The sequence below is a fragment of the Ceratosolen solmsi genome, unplaced genomic scaffold (genome assembly GCF_000503995.2).
Source record: "Ceratosolen solmsi marchali unplaced genomic scaffold, CerSol_1.0 scaffold70, whole genome shotgun sequence".
Taxonomy (NCBI): domain Eukaryota; kingdom Metazoa; phylum Arthropoda; class Insecta; order Hymenoptera; family Agaonidae; genus Ceratosolen; species Ceratosolen solmsi.
In genome coordinates this window covers 667,704-683,520 of record NW_011948448.1, presented here as the reverse complement: position 1 = coordinate 683,520, position 15,817 = coordinate 667,704, and the positions used below count along the sequence as shown (strand labels likewise).

Genomic DNA, 15,817 nt, shown 5'->3' with positions numbered 1-15,817 from the left:
AAAAAAAAACAAAAACAAAACAAAAAAAAAACAAAAAAAAACAAAAAAAAAAACAAAAAAAAAATGTCTTTAATTCTCTGCCTCGAAAGAACAATCGAATAATTGAATTATACGCGTACAGCGATGTAGCGATAAACGAAAAATAACATCAACAACTCTCTTTTTTTATCCAGACATTTTGTTTCACTCCTCTTCATAATCCTTGAAATCCTTTATAGTTCTCACGAACATAAGAAAACAGTCAACATAAGAGAAAAAATTTTTTACGAATCATTAGGCAATTCTTCAAGACTTATCTCTTTTCGACTTATCCGACAGTTCCACCGAATAAATGATAATTTATGAACCTTAGGGGAGGCTCTACTGAATGTACCGATATTCGCCAAATCCATAACGATATGCGACGTAGCTCTGAAACCCCTAGGCGTTGACATTTATCGCGTACTCACGAGCAAGGACAAGGACATATTCGACAACATAGTGAACGCGTTTGTGGGAATAGCCGCCATTCAGGTAAATTTGTAATCGTAGCTTGAAACAGGCCGACAAAACTACTCTCGAGCGCCAAACCTCGTCCTCGTCCAGCACACGACACACGAAATAATAAGTTAATCCCGGTTTTGCAGATCGGCCTCATAGACGTGCTGCGCTCGGTCGGCATCGAGCCCGACTATGTGATGGGCCACTCGGTGGGCGAGTTGGCTTGCGGCTACGCCGATGGCTGCTTCACCGCCGAGCAGATGATACTGTGCGCCTACTCGCGGGGCCTCGCCTCCCAGCAGATGAAGTGCATCCGGGGCGCGATGGCGGCCGTCGGCATCGGCTACAACGAGCTCAAGAACATCTGCCCGCCGGACATTGACATCGCCTGTCATAACGCGGCCGATAGCGCAACCATCAGCGGCCCCATCGAATCCATCGAGAGGTTCGTTGCGCACTTGCAGGTAAGAGGTAGGACACTTAGTTAGTCGATAAATCGCTAAGTGGCCTCGTTTTTATTTATTAGACGGAGTATTTGGAGTGCGATTTCGGTGCTGATAAGCAATTAGTGTCCGCGTTATTATTCTCTTAATTCTTAATAAGAAAGAATTTACTTATTATTATTGTTTTAATGGTCGCTTCGTTGGAAGGAGCTGAATTTAATAGAATGATTATTATTATTGTTTGCATACTTGCTATTTTTCATAGAGTGTGTATTATTAATTTGAGATACGGAGAGTAGAATTTCGATAGTACGAGTATTCAGTATTTATCGTTACGATTAATACGCCGTTGCTTATATCATGTATTACGTAAAAAATCACATAAATAGAGATAGATAGAAATAGATAGATAGATAGATAGATAGATAGAAATAGATAGATAGATAGAGAATTATACATTCTTGCTACTTACGAATTATGTAATAAGCGCGAAAATATTATGTTTAGTCGAAGAAGATCTTCGCCAAGGAAGTCGCATGCAGCAACATTCCGTATCACAGTCGCTATATAGCGTCGTCCCGAGGTAACCTCTACTCCTTTATGAAGGAAATTATTCCTCATCCCAAGACACGCAGCTCTAGGTGGCTGAGTACTTCGGTGCCGATAGATCAACAGGATACTCCGGAAGCCAAATTGTCGTCAGCCGAATACCACACTAACAATGTGCTCGGCTCGGTGTATTTTGAGGAGACGTCGGCACTGATACCAAAGAACGCCATTGCCATTGAAATTGCACCACACGGCCTCTTACAAGCTATTCTTCGGCGATCGCTCGATCCAAATGTGATAAATATCTCGTTGACGCAGCGCGGACACAGCAATAACATCGAAGTACTTTTGCAAGGACTTGGGAAGATGTTTGTCGCTGGTCTTCATCCAAAATTGGGTAAATTGAAAAGAAAATGCTAAGCAAGATTATTATTATTATTATTATTATTATTATTCCCAGTACTTAAGACGCGAAAATTATTTATCGGCAAAATACGCACAAGTCGCTTCTTTTTTTGTTTTTGTTTTGATTTGTTATCGTTTTGCTTTTCTTTCTGTTTTTCTTTTTCTTTTTGTTTTTGTTTTTCTTTTTGTTTTTGTTTTTGTTTATGTTTTTGTTTTTGTTTTTGCTATTGCTATTGCAATTGCTATTGCTATTGCTATTGTTTTTACTTTTTGTTTTTGCTATTGTTGTTTATTTCACACTTAGTACACGGAATATCCGATTGTCGATGTTCACGCTATAAAGCCAAAACTCCAAACCCCTGAACATAATAACACAATTGTAACACAAAAAACTGAAAAGAAAAAATTCGACGATAATAAAAAAAAAATAATTATGCATTTATTTAGCTAATCTTTACCCTCCCGTTGAGTTTCCGGTAAGTCGAGCGACGCCAATGATATCGCCGCTGATCAAGTGGGAGCACTCGGATAACTGGTTCGTCACTTCCTACGAGTCCCAACGTAAGGCCGCATCTAGCCAGCGTATCGTTAAGGTCTCGCTGTCCGACTCCGAGTTCGAGCACATGGCCGGTCACATTATCGACAAGAAGAATCTTTTTCCAGCGACCGGTTACGTGCAACTGGTATGGGAGACTTTTACAATGATGCACGACGAACAGCCCGAGGCCGTAGTTTTCGAAGACGTGAGGTTCTTGAGGGCGACAAACATCCCACAAGGCGGTTTCATCGAATTCGTCATTACCGTTCAGAGAGGTAGGAGTGGAATTGCAGCCACCACTTTTATATTCGACGATATTTCACTTTTATTACGCGATTCGTTCTAATCTCTAAGGGCGAGAGTCGTCGAGTGAGAGGAAAAGTGAGAGCAAAAGTGAGAGAAAAACGCGAATCACATTAGCTATAAAGCTTCATTTAACATTTAGAGTTGTAAGAAATTGGCTTTATTGTATATATCCATTAAAAAAATCTTCTAAAAAATGGCTTCTGGGGATAAGCGGGTGAAAGCGAAATAGCTAAATTTATAATTATTATTATTTATCAAGATTATCGATGAGATTTAATTAAGTCTTAATAATAATTATTAGGCACGGGAAGATTTGAAATCGTCGAGGGTGGCGCGGCAGTAGTGGACGGTGTCGTTCGTACCTCGTCGAATCCAGCCGTTGAAAGATCTTACGTGCAAAACGTAGAGAACGGCGTTGAAGGAGACGAAGAGGTGCTCAATTCCGAGGACGTGTACAAGGAGCTGAAACTCCGTGGTTATTATTATGCTGGATTGTACCAGAGTATAAAGAGCGCCACGTATGACGGCTCGAAGGGTCATATTTGGTGGCGAAACGATTGGCCCTCGTTTATGGATAATATGCTACAGATGCAAATCCTTCACAAGGACTCGCGCAATCTATTAATACCAACGAGAATAAAGAAAATCCTTATCGACACAAAGGCTCACTTTGGGCAAATAAAGGTGCGTGGCGAAGATACAGGTAAGACCATCATTCGCTAGATTATCCTTTGAAACGATTATGCGTTGACACTACCAACGCGACAGCACGATTATCTAATCGAACATTAACCGATCATTTAACGAAACGCTAAAAAGAACTCGAACTTTTCGTATCAATGACTTATCGATATTTTCTAGAGCTTCCGGTTCGCGTCGATGCCCTGTTCGACGCAATCAGTTGCGGTGGTGTAGAAATCCGTGGCTTAAAGGCGAGCGCCATCGCGCGCAGAAAACCAGTGAACATTCCCATTATCGAAGAATACAAATTCGTTCCGCACTTGGATGGGGCCGTAGCGACGCTTTTGGAAATAATAACACTCGTAATGCACATCACAATGGAAAATCACTTATCTATTAAAGTGAAAACAATCGAGCTTGTAGAGGAGAGCGATGCTGTAACCGTCGAAGGCCTCTTGTCTCCCTTAATAGTCAAATGTCTCAAGGATTTTCCCCTAATCCAAGATGACATCACCATTATAAATGCAACGAACACATTGGAGTTGAATGATTTGTCGCCGAGTCTGTCGGTCACAAATTCCAAAAGTATAAGCAGCGGCGCGAATGCCCTTGTGACGATTGGCAGTCAATTATTAATAAAGAGCCGTAAGGACAATTTGAAATTGCTCTTGCAAAGTTTAAAAATTGGCGGCTTCTTGTTAACGCGCGAGGTCGATGTACTTAGGAATAATATCAAAATCGCCGCCGATGACGAGCAATTAGATATTATCTTGGAGAAGAAGCATGGAAATGAGATGTTTATTTTGTTGAGAAAACGAGTGAAGCAAGTGGCGAAAAACATTTCAGTTGTGCACGTGACAAACGATGATTTTAAATGGATCGAAGATATGCGAAAAATAATGACGGACGAATTGAAAAGGGAAAATAATTTATCAGCAAGAATTCTTTTTGTTGGACGAGATGTTGAAAATGGTATGTCACTCATTATGAAATCTTACGAACGACAGAATCCCAAATCCCCACGTGTTACTGATTATGCAAAATTAATGCCAAAGTACACTCTAATCTATGAAGATACATATATTTAATATTTTTTTCAGGTTATACAATGAAGTATTTAATGAATTAAATAAAGATATATATATATATATATATATATATATATATATATTCTTTAAAATTAAAAATTTCAATATTTAGAGTATTGTAAAACATTGTTATGTAAATCCGATGAGAAAAATCTAATAATATTAACGTTGATTGAATTAATTTCTCAATTTGCCATGTATCGTGAATGATGAAAAACAAAAAAAAAAAAACAAAAACAAAAAAAACAACATTTATTTATCTTTGAAGTAAATATCATATTTATGTACTCAAGCGTTTACGTAAAACTAAGAATATTTATTAAAAATGATCTCGTTTAAAGATAATTTACATTACTATGGTTTTCAGTTTTTCTTTATCATTTGTTCAATTATAAAACGTAATGTTGGACTAACTGTGTTGTTAATTTTTAAAAATATGTTTTTGACAAGTGGAAATTAAATTTCTTCTTCTTCCTTTTTTTTTTTTTTTTTTTTTTTTTTTTTTTTTTTTTTTTTTTTTTTTTTTTTTTTCATTCGATTATACTATAAACGGCATTAGTATACGGCGTATTATTTAAAACACGATATAACAAATTATCCAACGTGCAATTCTATCTAACAATTATCGTTAATGATTATAAATAATAGTAGATCAAACACATCAGGTGTAAGCCAATGATAATTCTTGCATTCATACGACCAATATGCATTATGATTTTATAAAATTTGACGAATGAATTTGAAGAATTCCCATTATTATCATAATTATTATTTTACGATTAATTATTAATGTGCCCTCGTTATTTATAGGTCTAATGGGCTTTATTAACAGTTTGAGGAAAGAAGCTGGCGGTGAAATGGTCCGCGGATTGCTAATTCAGGATCCAAATGCCCCGAAATTTTCCTTGTCCCATCCTTTATACGCCAAGCAGATTCAAAAAGACTTGGCGGTATCTGTGCTTCGCGACACCGATGTCTGGGGTACTTACAGATATTTACCAATAGCAGCGCTGGAGCCACATCCCGTGCAGCACTGCTTAATAAATCAATGTATTCGCGGTGACCTGAGCTCCCTCACTTGGTTCCAAGGTCCCATTCCAATGGGCTATCAACATAAAGATCTAGTTAGCATCGCTTATTGCTCCGTCAATTTCAAGCAAGTGCTTTTTATGTTAAAGGAAACATCGTCTCAACAAATAAATAAATAAATAAATAATATAATATAATATAATATAATACTCGTATTTTATTTAGGGATGTTATGATGGCCACTGGTAAGCTGGTCGAAGATATTTCCAGCGCGAGACAGGCAGAGGAGACTTTTATCGGCTTCGAGTACAGCGGTACCGATGCCTCGGGAAAGCGTGTCATGGGATTATTGAAAAATTCCGGATTCTCCAATATTTGCATAGCCGATCGCGATCTCGCTTGGGAAATACCGGCAAATTGGAGCTTGGAGGATGCAGCGACAGTACCCTGCGTTTATGGAACCAGCTATTATGCGCTCTATATGAGGGGTAAGATCCTTGGATTAATATGTTTATTATATAAATGATAAGTCACGCGTCGCGCGATCGCATTGGCTTGATTAATCGTACCGGAGTCATGGCGGCGAGAATCCATATATTTTCTATTTGCATATCTACTCGCACACGCGTGGGCGAGTCGGTGAGCAAGATTATGGCCAAAAATACTATTTAATAATTCGAGCATTTGTTGCAATAAGTTGGTCGAGGCAACAAATATCAATCGATATTTTAACGGCATTATCACTTTAATTATTGTTTCAATTTAATTAAGAGTAGAATTTCATTGTGACACGAAAGGGATGTTTTTTGTATGGCAATTAGGCCTTGATGTTTAATAATACGAACGTTGCTCTTTCCACGAATCCTTTGCGGCTCCTCCTGACATCACGCATAATGAGCAAATTGCTAAGCATACGCGATCAATCATCTACTTTGTATAGGTAGGATGAAGAAGGGCGACAAGGTGCTGATTCACGCGGGCACAGGTGGCGTGGGCCAGGCTGCCATAAATCTGGCGCTTCACGAGGGCTGCGAGATCTTCACGACCGTCGGAACACCGGATAAGCGTAACTTCATACGTAAGAACTTCCCGCAGATTCCCGACGATCATATCGGCAATTCGCGCGACATTAGTTTCGAACAAATGATTATTCAGCAAACAAAGGGCCGTGGAGTGGATATTGTACTAAACAGTCTTGCCGAAGAGAAGCTTCAGGCGTCCGTCAACTGCTTAGCATGGGGTGGCCGATTTCTCGAAATCGGTAAATTCGATTTGACCTCCAATAATCCCTTAGGCATGGAAGTATTTTTACGAGAAATCAGCTTTAGCGGCATAATGTTGGATCACTTGATAAGCGAGCCAAGAGCCAAAAAAATTGAGCTTTACGATCTTATGTACAAGGGTCTCGAGAGCGGAGCCGTAAAGCCTCTCATAAGGTGATCTAACAATGTTATTCAATAATAATAATAATAATAATAATAATAATAATAATAATAATAATAATAATGATAATAATGATAATGATACCAATAATAATAATGATAATAATGATAATAATACTTTTAAGTCAATGAAGAAGTTGATGATTAGCTAAGGCACTTGTTACACCGTCAAAGCTGTTATTTATCGATGAATTTTCATAAGATCATATTCTAATCGCTTAATGTTTGTGGAAAAATACTCTTCGTTTGTTTTTCTTTCTTAAATAATACATCGGATTTTCCTTGGAATAGTAGATTTATTAAATATATTATGGGTAATTAATGGGCTGCTGATACAATCTTTATTCGAAATCATGTCGGACAATTCATAATAGATTAATACAAAGTTAAGCTTTTACGTTATTGGAAATATTATCCTCGCACTCGCATCCTCATACGGCACATTTTCGAAAAGCTTTACTTAATTTTTTAACAACAAACGTTGTAAGTTTGAATCTTATTGAACACCCTCAATAGCTAAAAATGCAATATAAACGTTAAAATCATACACTCGATACGTTAATTTTCATGCAATTATTATTATTTCTTTGATATTTAATTTTTAGAATTTCAGACTATTTCTATACAGATTGTTTTAAGTTCTTGTATGATTTCACAAATTGTCTGCTTTTTTTCTTTTTTGCTTTTATTATGTATTATTGTCGTGGGAAATACGTCGTTTCACGAAAGTGAGAGAAAGCGTTCTTTTTCTTTTACAACATATACTCGACTGGATTTATGAATTAGTTTCCTTGGGGTTAAATTATACTCTGATTATTATCGGTGCATTACACGATCTGCATTGCCTCTATTTAGGACCGTCTTCGAAAAGGATCAAGTAGAGGCGGCATTTCGTTATATGGCCGCCGGCAAGCATATTGGCAAAGTTATTGTCAAAATGCGAAATGAAGATCAATCATTGGATAGATCAATGGGAGCGCTCACTACAGCTATACCACGCTATTACTGTCACAAGGATTGCAGTTATATAGTTTTGGGTGGACTCGGCGGCTTCGGTCTCGAATTAGGTAAAACTTGTTTTATTATCTCAAACGAACCAAATCCAAAAAAAAAAAAAAAAAAAAAAAAAAAAAATAAAAGAAAGAAAGAGAAAAAATAACAACCATAAAAACATCAACTCCTTGTCATAAATTTATATTAATCATTAATGACAATGACGTTATATTATACAATGTTATTAGTTGATTGGCTGATATTGCGGGGCGCCAAAAATCTTGTACTTACGTCTCGCAGCGGAGTAAAGTCTGGCTATCAGAAAATGCGTATGAATCTGTGGGAAAAGTATGGCATTAAAGTAATTATAATGAAAGGAATGAACGCGGGGAAAGTCGAGGATTGCCAATCGATGATTAAGAGAGCGATGGAATTAGGTCCTGTCGATGGAGTATTTAACTTGGCTGCGGTGGTGAAGGATGCTACTTGGGAGAATCAGACGGCAAAATTGTTCGAGGAAACGTTTATCTCGAAGGCTTGGGCCACCCGACACTTTGATACCCTGACGAGGCAAATGTGCCCGCGATTGCGACATTTTGTCGTATTTTCGTCGGTTGCTTGCGGCAGAGGAAACGCCGGCCAAACAAATTACGCAATGGCTAACTCGGTGAGTTAAAGTAATGAAAATTACTTTATAGTAAAAATATCTCGAGTTCTTTATTAAAACGGACGACACGTTTGATCGTTCCTTTAATAATAATAATAACAATAATAATAATAATAATAATAATAATAATAATAATTATTATTATTATTATTATTATTATTATAATTATTATTATTATGCGAGAATGGCTGATTGTCTATCGTGTCCCATTTGTTAGCAACGATGAGCCAAGTATTACTTTTAAACATCGATTTAACTTCATTTAACGCGCAAGCGAATTTCAATTTTAATTATCGCCTTGATCGCAATTCGTTTATATCGATTGGCCGTTGAAAAAAAAAAAAAAAAAAAAAAAAAAAAAAAAAAAAAAAAGAAAAGAAAAAGAAGAAGAAAAAAAATTCAATGCTATCGAGGTGATCAAAATGACGAGTGACTCAGGGTAGCGAATAATTTTTAATTTCGACAATCGTACGCAAACTGACAATCCCTCGGCATGATAACCTATTATATACAATAGGCATTTATTAGGTGATGGAGCGCATTTGCGAGAAACGAGTTGAGGAAGGCTTACCGGCCTTAGCCGTACAATGGGGCATCGTCGACGACGTCGGTATAGCAGCAGCGATGAACGAGAAATCAAACCTATTCGAGTTCACCGGCATGGGCCAGCAGAGGATAACTTCGTGTTTAGAGGAGCTCGATAAATTCCTCCATCAGAAGCGGCCCGTCGTGTCCAGCATCGTCGTCGACGAGAAAAGATCGGAGAGTAGCGGCTCTACGAACATGGTCGACACTGTTCTTAGTATTATGGGTAAGAAGGATCTATTATGGATAATTTCGCTTAATATCTTGCGTGATTTACAATGAGCGATAAAACGCATTTCCTCGTCCATCTGACGTAATAATCATTCTTCATAATAACCATTAGCCCCGATTCAATGATGAATAAACGTTGCGTCTCAGCTTGGTAGATACGGGGCGTTACGAGAATTTGTTATGTAAGGGTAGATTTATTCGCAGGTCGAGCTAACTTGAGCGGAGTGAGCCACGAGACGTCGCTGGTCGAGCTCGGCATGGACTCCATGATGGCCGTGGAAATCAAGCAAACGCTGGAGCGCGAATTCGACGTCTTCCTCACGGCGCAGGAGATTCGTAAATTGAACTTTGCTAAAATTGAAGAGCTGATGGGGAAATCGGACGGCGAGGGCGCGAAAACGAGCCTCAAAGAGTCCAAAAAAATCGAAGTGCTGACGGGCATGAAGTTGTTCCTTCAACGGGTCATTGGTTACGAGGATATTAATCGCGAGACGTGCGTAAGGCTGCCGACTAAGCAGGAAATCGATAAGCCGGAGATCTTCCTCGTCCCAGGCATCGAAGGCTTGAGCACCGTTTTCACCGGCTTGGCGAGAAATATTAAAGCACCCGCCACGTGTCTACAGACGTGTGAAACAAGCAGCCAACGATCTATTTTCGACACGGCCGATCAACTTTTACCAGTAATATATCATAACGTTCCGTCCTATTTCTTTAATCGCTAATACACACCCCTCATCCCATCCCCAATCCCAAACCCTCTCACTCCGTCACTCTCACTCGCAATATATTATAGCACGAATCTTCCTCTTACTTTCTTCGACTAATTGCTGATAAATTATTGTCAATTGACCAAATGATCCAACTTATTCGATATACTTCCGCATGCGCGAGACAATTCTTAAGGGGCTCTGTCAAGATTTTTAAATACATTTAAAATTTAGAGAAAAATTATTAAATTTAATAGGACTCGATACGATTCGTATTTGCTGCAATGCCTAATCAACTAATGCCGATAATGAAATAATGCAATCAATGGTAATTATACAGATTAGGATGATTAAATTATTCATAATTTGAGAGCAACAAACAAGCGAAAAAATTCAAATATTTCAATTTTACAATATCGCTGGATAAATTATCATCGGTCCCATTGCATACAAATTGCATACAAATTTGAAATAATAATACAGCCATCGTCGCGATAGGCTTGAACAGTCGTCTAGGAATTCGAGTGAGAAAATTTTTGATAAATATTATTAAAATTCTTCAGCATGTATTAGAGAGGAGCGAGAAAGGAAAACACTTGACAATAATTGGCTACTCGTTCGGTGCTATTATCGCCATTGAATTGGCAAGAAGATTGGAGGAGAGAGATCTACAATGCCAATTGATTCTCATCGATGGTGCACCGGACCACATGAAAAACGTTCTAAGTCAACAATTCATCTTTAAGAACGACGACGAGTTTCAAAATAACGTTTTAATTGGCATTATGAATGTCATCTATCCAGTGAATATTTCAGAGGTAATTTAATAAATATCGTCGACACTGCAATGTTTGTCTTGTTTGTTTCAATTTATCGACGCTAGAAACATAATGAAATAACAAAATTCAATTACAATCAAATTTAAAAGACGCTCGCTTGGACTAACGCGCAGGAGCGTTAAGACTCATACTCTAACAAATAATCTTGATTTTAATTTTATAAGTGGGCTATTTTAAATATATATATATATATATATATATATATATATATATTATCGCATTCTCTTATTAATCTTCAGCTAAATGGATTTGTTTGCATTTCACTCTTAATTTACGCGAATTATTTTCATCAAGTACCGTAACAACAATTTTATTTACACGATTGTAGATGAACGTGAATTTGAAGAAGAGCAAAAATTGGGAAGAAAAACTGCAAGTCTTCACGGCGCACGTTCACAACGATGACATTTCGGAAAATGATCAAAAAGACATATGCACGTCTATTTATAATAGGCTAGTAGCCGCAAGAAATTATGACATTTCTCGACTATCTCGGATCAAAGCTCCAATGATTTTGTTGAAGCCGTCTACGCCGAGCCTCGTCACAACGGAAAATTATGGCCTTTCAAAGGTGCTCATTAACCACGTATTATTTCTCAGTTACAATAAGCATTGAAAGAAGTCAGCTTGACACTTCGATACATAACAATTTATCGAAGCTTCATTCTCACCGTCTCTTAACAAATTATTGCCCCACTTTAGCTAAAAAATTATCATATTAATGTTAGATATAAGAGCAATGGTTAGCCAAGTATAACGTACAATGTTATATGCTCATACATGAAAAATTTGCTTCTAGGTGACGAGCGGTAAGATAGATGTTTATTACGTGGATGGGAATCACGTTACAATGCTGGATGACGAAAGGGTAGCTGCTGTCATTAATGGAGAGAAAATTGATGAAACGATATCGAGTTAATGAAATTATGGCTCATTAATTAATTAATTAATCCAATAAGAGGCCCATAATATCACCTGATATAATCAAATTTTATCACAATAATTTTAAATACATCGGCGCTTTGTTGTTTAATGTTGTTATTAAAATTTTACAACTATTCTAGACGAACAATGAAGCTATTGAATCGTTAACATTATAATTCAATCGATCCGTCGATAATCATTATTTTACAGCAATTTCTCAGTCGATCAATAAATTGTTAATTTGCAGTAAATGCCGGTGAAATTTGTAAACGACAACGTTAAATTTTCACAATTAAAAACATGTCACGTGAAATGTCATTTTCACTTTAATTAATTCCTCCTTATAATGAAAATTTTTACAAAACCTCCCAGCCACTGTATATGCTGTGATAATTAAGCAATGCGTAAATCATATTTACTTTTTTCATATTGGTAAAATGAAATTTTTAACGTTAGTAAGTAGAGGAGGATATAATTGATATAATCATAATTTTAATTATAATCGTATCATAATATGCTGATAGAAAAAATCTTTCTATACAACATTTGTAAGTATCTCTTTCGGGAATTTCGTAAGCAATGGAAAAAATAAAAATATTCGAAAATTGGTTTTAATTGTAAATGTTTGCGTAGTGACGTTTTATCCTATCATTAATGCCGCATAATACGATACTACAACATGAATTCTGGTAAGGGAATAAAACTATTATCGATTAATAGACGAGCATCGGTACAAGGTGACACGGACAAATAATAATTATATTACAGGCATGACATTTCCGGGCTTTGACCATACACGCACGCACGCACATATTTCACAATTTCCCTATGATATCTCATCGTCGAGGATCTATTATCGAGAACTGATTTAATTTTTCTTTCACAATGTCTTATATCGAGTAAAGATATAATAGTACGATAAAGAAGGCAGAAGTTTCAGACAAGTTTCATGGAGAATCTGAAGGGGGCAACTGCACACTTAGTTAGGTAACAAACCGTTTATTTGTATAAAATATTAATGTAATGTTGACATTGTTCGATCAGGCTGTTTGGCTCTTTACTTAAATGTCGTCTGCTTAGAGGAAGAATGAACAAAAAATACAAAATTTAGTTTAACCAGCAATTAGACGGCGTATACTGTGCTCCAAATTTATTTCATGAATCGAACATCACGGTGCGTGCGTGCGTGCGTGCGTGCGTGTGTGTGCGTGTGTGTGTGAGAGAGAGAGAGAGAGTGGACAACCAACGGAGAACAAGGAGTTGGCGGAAAACGAGAGTTGGAGGTTCTTCTAGGCAGTCGTCTCACCACCGATTCTACTTTCTCTCTCCCCTTCTCTCTACTCCTCCTCCTTCCTCCTCCTCCTCCTCCTCCTCCTCCTCCTCCTCCTTCACCTTTTTGAAGAAACGAATGTGGCAGTCGAGCGGCTTTAGAATAGACTTGTATGATTTTTCGAGGGTACGTATGGATGGCTGAATGGGTGTATGTTCATGCGCTTGCAAAAAATGTAACACGTAATGCAATATAAATATATGTAGTCTCGGTGCTGCTCGTTGACTCGTTAAATTAAGATGTCTCGATCGTCGCTCGATCATTGAATCCTGGTAAAGTCCGTTGAAGCCGAGCACTGGAGCCAACCACTAACGAACCCAGTCGATACGGCTCAACTTTGCTTATCTAAAAATTTCAGTGGCTGAATTGCAAGAGTTCGGCCAAAGTCAGTTGGCATCATGGAATTTGTTAGTAATAGTTGTTAATATCATCCCTTCTTTCTACATTATTCTGCTTCTTGTGCCCATCCTTATTTTCCTAAATGGCTACCAATTAATTTCCTTACCTACTACTTGCATTAGCTAATAATAAAAATTTCGACAAAAGATCGCTAATAAAACGGGCATTTCAATTTTAAATTATATTCGTATAAAAGTTTAAAATTTTCCAATCAAACTTTACTGTGAGCCTAAAATAATGGTATGGTAGTATGCTAACATTTTAATTGAAATTATAAATTTTTTTTTTTCATATTTTGTTTCATAAATACTCTCTCTCTCTCTCTCTCTCTCTCTCTCTCTGTCTCTGTCTCTGTCTCTCTCTCTCTCTCTCTCTAATACACAATCTCTCTTTCTCTCTCTATCTATCTCTTGCTTATAAAATATTCTCTTACTATTATATACTTTGCTCTACTTAACTATTTTATCTATTCAATGTATACCAATAAATCGAAACTGCAGTTCTCACAATAATAGTTTATTCTTTTCGCAATAAGGAATTAAAATAAAATTTTCAATTATTTATTTCTATACATACATTAGAGAACTCGATAAAGTTCGCAATTTAATGAACTTTTCGGCTCTTCTCTAAATGCAGGCGTATATCGAAAGCAAAAGAAGACGAAGAAGTAAAAAGAAAAAAAAAATCATCAAAAGAGCTAGCGAGAGATTGGTGGGGGGCGGGGGGGAGGGGCAGGGTAAAGAGAGAAAGAGAGAGAACTCAAAAGAAAAAGAGAATAAAAAAATCATGGAGTTTTTGTCGTTCTTCAATATTTATATAGTCACTGGGGTCATATGCAAATGACATTACAATTGATTGTACAAATATATTCAAATTTCATCTTAAAAATTTTTTTATTTACAATATATTGCTAAATATTATTATAAAATTTCTAATAATGCTTTATTAAATATTTTTAAAATTATTTAAAAATATAATAGTAGAGTACTTAAATGTATAGAAATTTAAAAATCACTTGAGCTAATTTTCAAAATACAATAATTTTAGTAATTTTATATAGAAACTATTTTTATGTATAATCGAGATCAATTATGGATAATTAAAAGTATAAAAAGTTACTTGAAAACTTAAACTGCGTATTTTAAAGTTTTGGATGGCTGTGTGATCTGCTATAGGAAATCTATTAACAAAATTTCTCATCTTTAATTTCAATCCTGAAAATTCTCATTGATTAATTTATTATATATATATATATATATATATATATATATATATATATATATATTATTAAATGAAATGTAAGTCTTAAAGACAAATTTAATTTAATCGTATACCATTTGACAATGGTTACAGAAATTTTAAAAAATTTATCAGCATATCTTGTTATGAAAGAAAGCAGTTTGCAATGAAAAAGTGAGACAATCAAGATTACAAATACGTAATACAATGTCGATTCAATGCGACTTCCGCTAGTCCTTGACACTGTCTAGTATCTGTGCATCAATACATATTCATTAGGAATAACCGTAGACTAGCGAATTTTATAGTACAATGAAAGAAAGTTAAGACTCTTTGCTTATTTTATTTCTTCCTTATTTATATATAATTTTATGATCCACTACATAAAATTTATGACGTTTTTTTTAATATACGTTTTTTTTTTTTTTTATCTATCTTAGAATGGTAATTAGATTCTTTTATCTAGAATATAACGACAATACATTTATTATAATCGAATGTATTTTATTTTGCTGTTGTAATTATGTAGTTTTGCAAGTATTTTCTAAAATTAACTTGAATGCGAAGTATAAAATTACTATTGTTGTTTTTTTTTTGTTTTTTTTTAATCGATTGTTAACATTTTCAATGAGTGTATTTATTATAATTGTATATGCTGAATAATTGAAGATTTTGAATATTATAGTAATAATCTACATCCTTTCGATATAGTAAATTATATCGATTCATTTTTATTATATAAGTTTCAAAATAATATGATCTAAAATTAATCGTAATAATGTATTGCGTAATAATGATATAAAATAACTATTTGATCTTTAGTAAAAATACATTTCTAATTATTTATTTAAAATCTACATTTATTAAGTATATTTCGACTCTATTTTTTTATATTTTACTTAAAAATCTCTCTCGTATCTTAAATATCTGATATTAAATAGA

At 35.7% G+C, this 15,817-nt stretch overlaps 1 protein-coding gene across 1 annotated transcript in view; it reads left to right on the top strand.

Moving 5' to 3' along the window:
• Nucleotides 1-11,915, top strand: part of LOC105366362 (fatty acid synthase-like) — a 16,698-nt gene extending 4,783 nt beyond the window's left edge. Inside the window, exons 7-22 of the mRNA XM_011504780.1 lie at nt 353-513; nt 627-944; nt 1,431-1,869; nt 2,325-2,690; nt 3,023-3,424; nt 3,583-4,374; nt 5,301-5,646; nt 5,745-6,007; nt 6,460-6,955; nt 7,817-8,028; nt 8,203-8,621; nt 9,150-9,432; nt 9,642-10,117; nt 10,708-10,962; nt 11,312-11,554; nt 11,783-11,915. Coding sequence (XP_011503082.1) covers nt 353-513; nt 627-944; nt 1,431-1,869; nt 2,325-2,690; nt 3,023-3,424; nt 3,583-4,374; nt 5,301-5,646; nt 5,745-6,007; nt 6,460-6,955; nt 7,817-8,028; nt 8,203-8,621; nt 9,150-9,432; nt 9,642-10,117; nt 10,708-10,962; nt 11,312-11,554; nt 11,783-11,902 — 5,591 coding nt within the window. The 3' untranslated portion in view covers nt 11,903-11,915. The remainder of the gene's footprint in view (nt 1-352; nt 514-626; nt 945-1,430; nt 1,870-2,324; nt 2,691-3,022; nt 3,425-3,582; nt 4,375-5,300; nt 5,647-5,744; nt 6,008-6,459; nt 6,956-7,816; nt 8,029-8,202; nt 8,622-9,149; nt 9,433-9,641; nt 10,118-10,707; nt 10,963-11,311; nt 11,555-11,782) is intronic.
• Nucleotides 11,916-15,817: the final 3,902 nt, after the last annotated feature.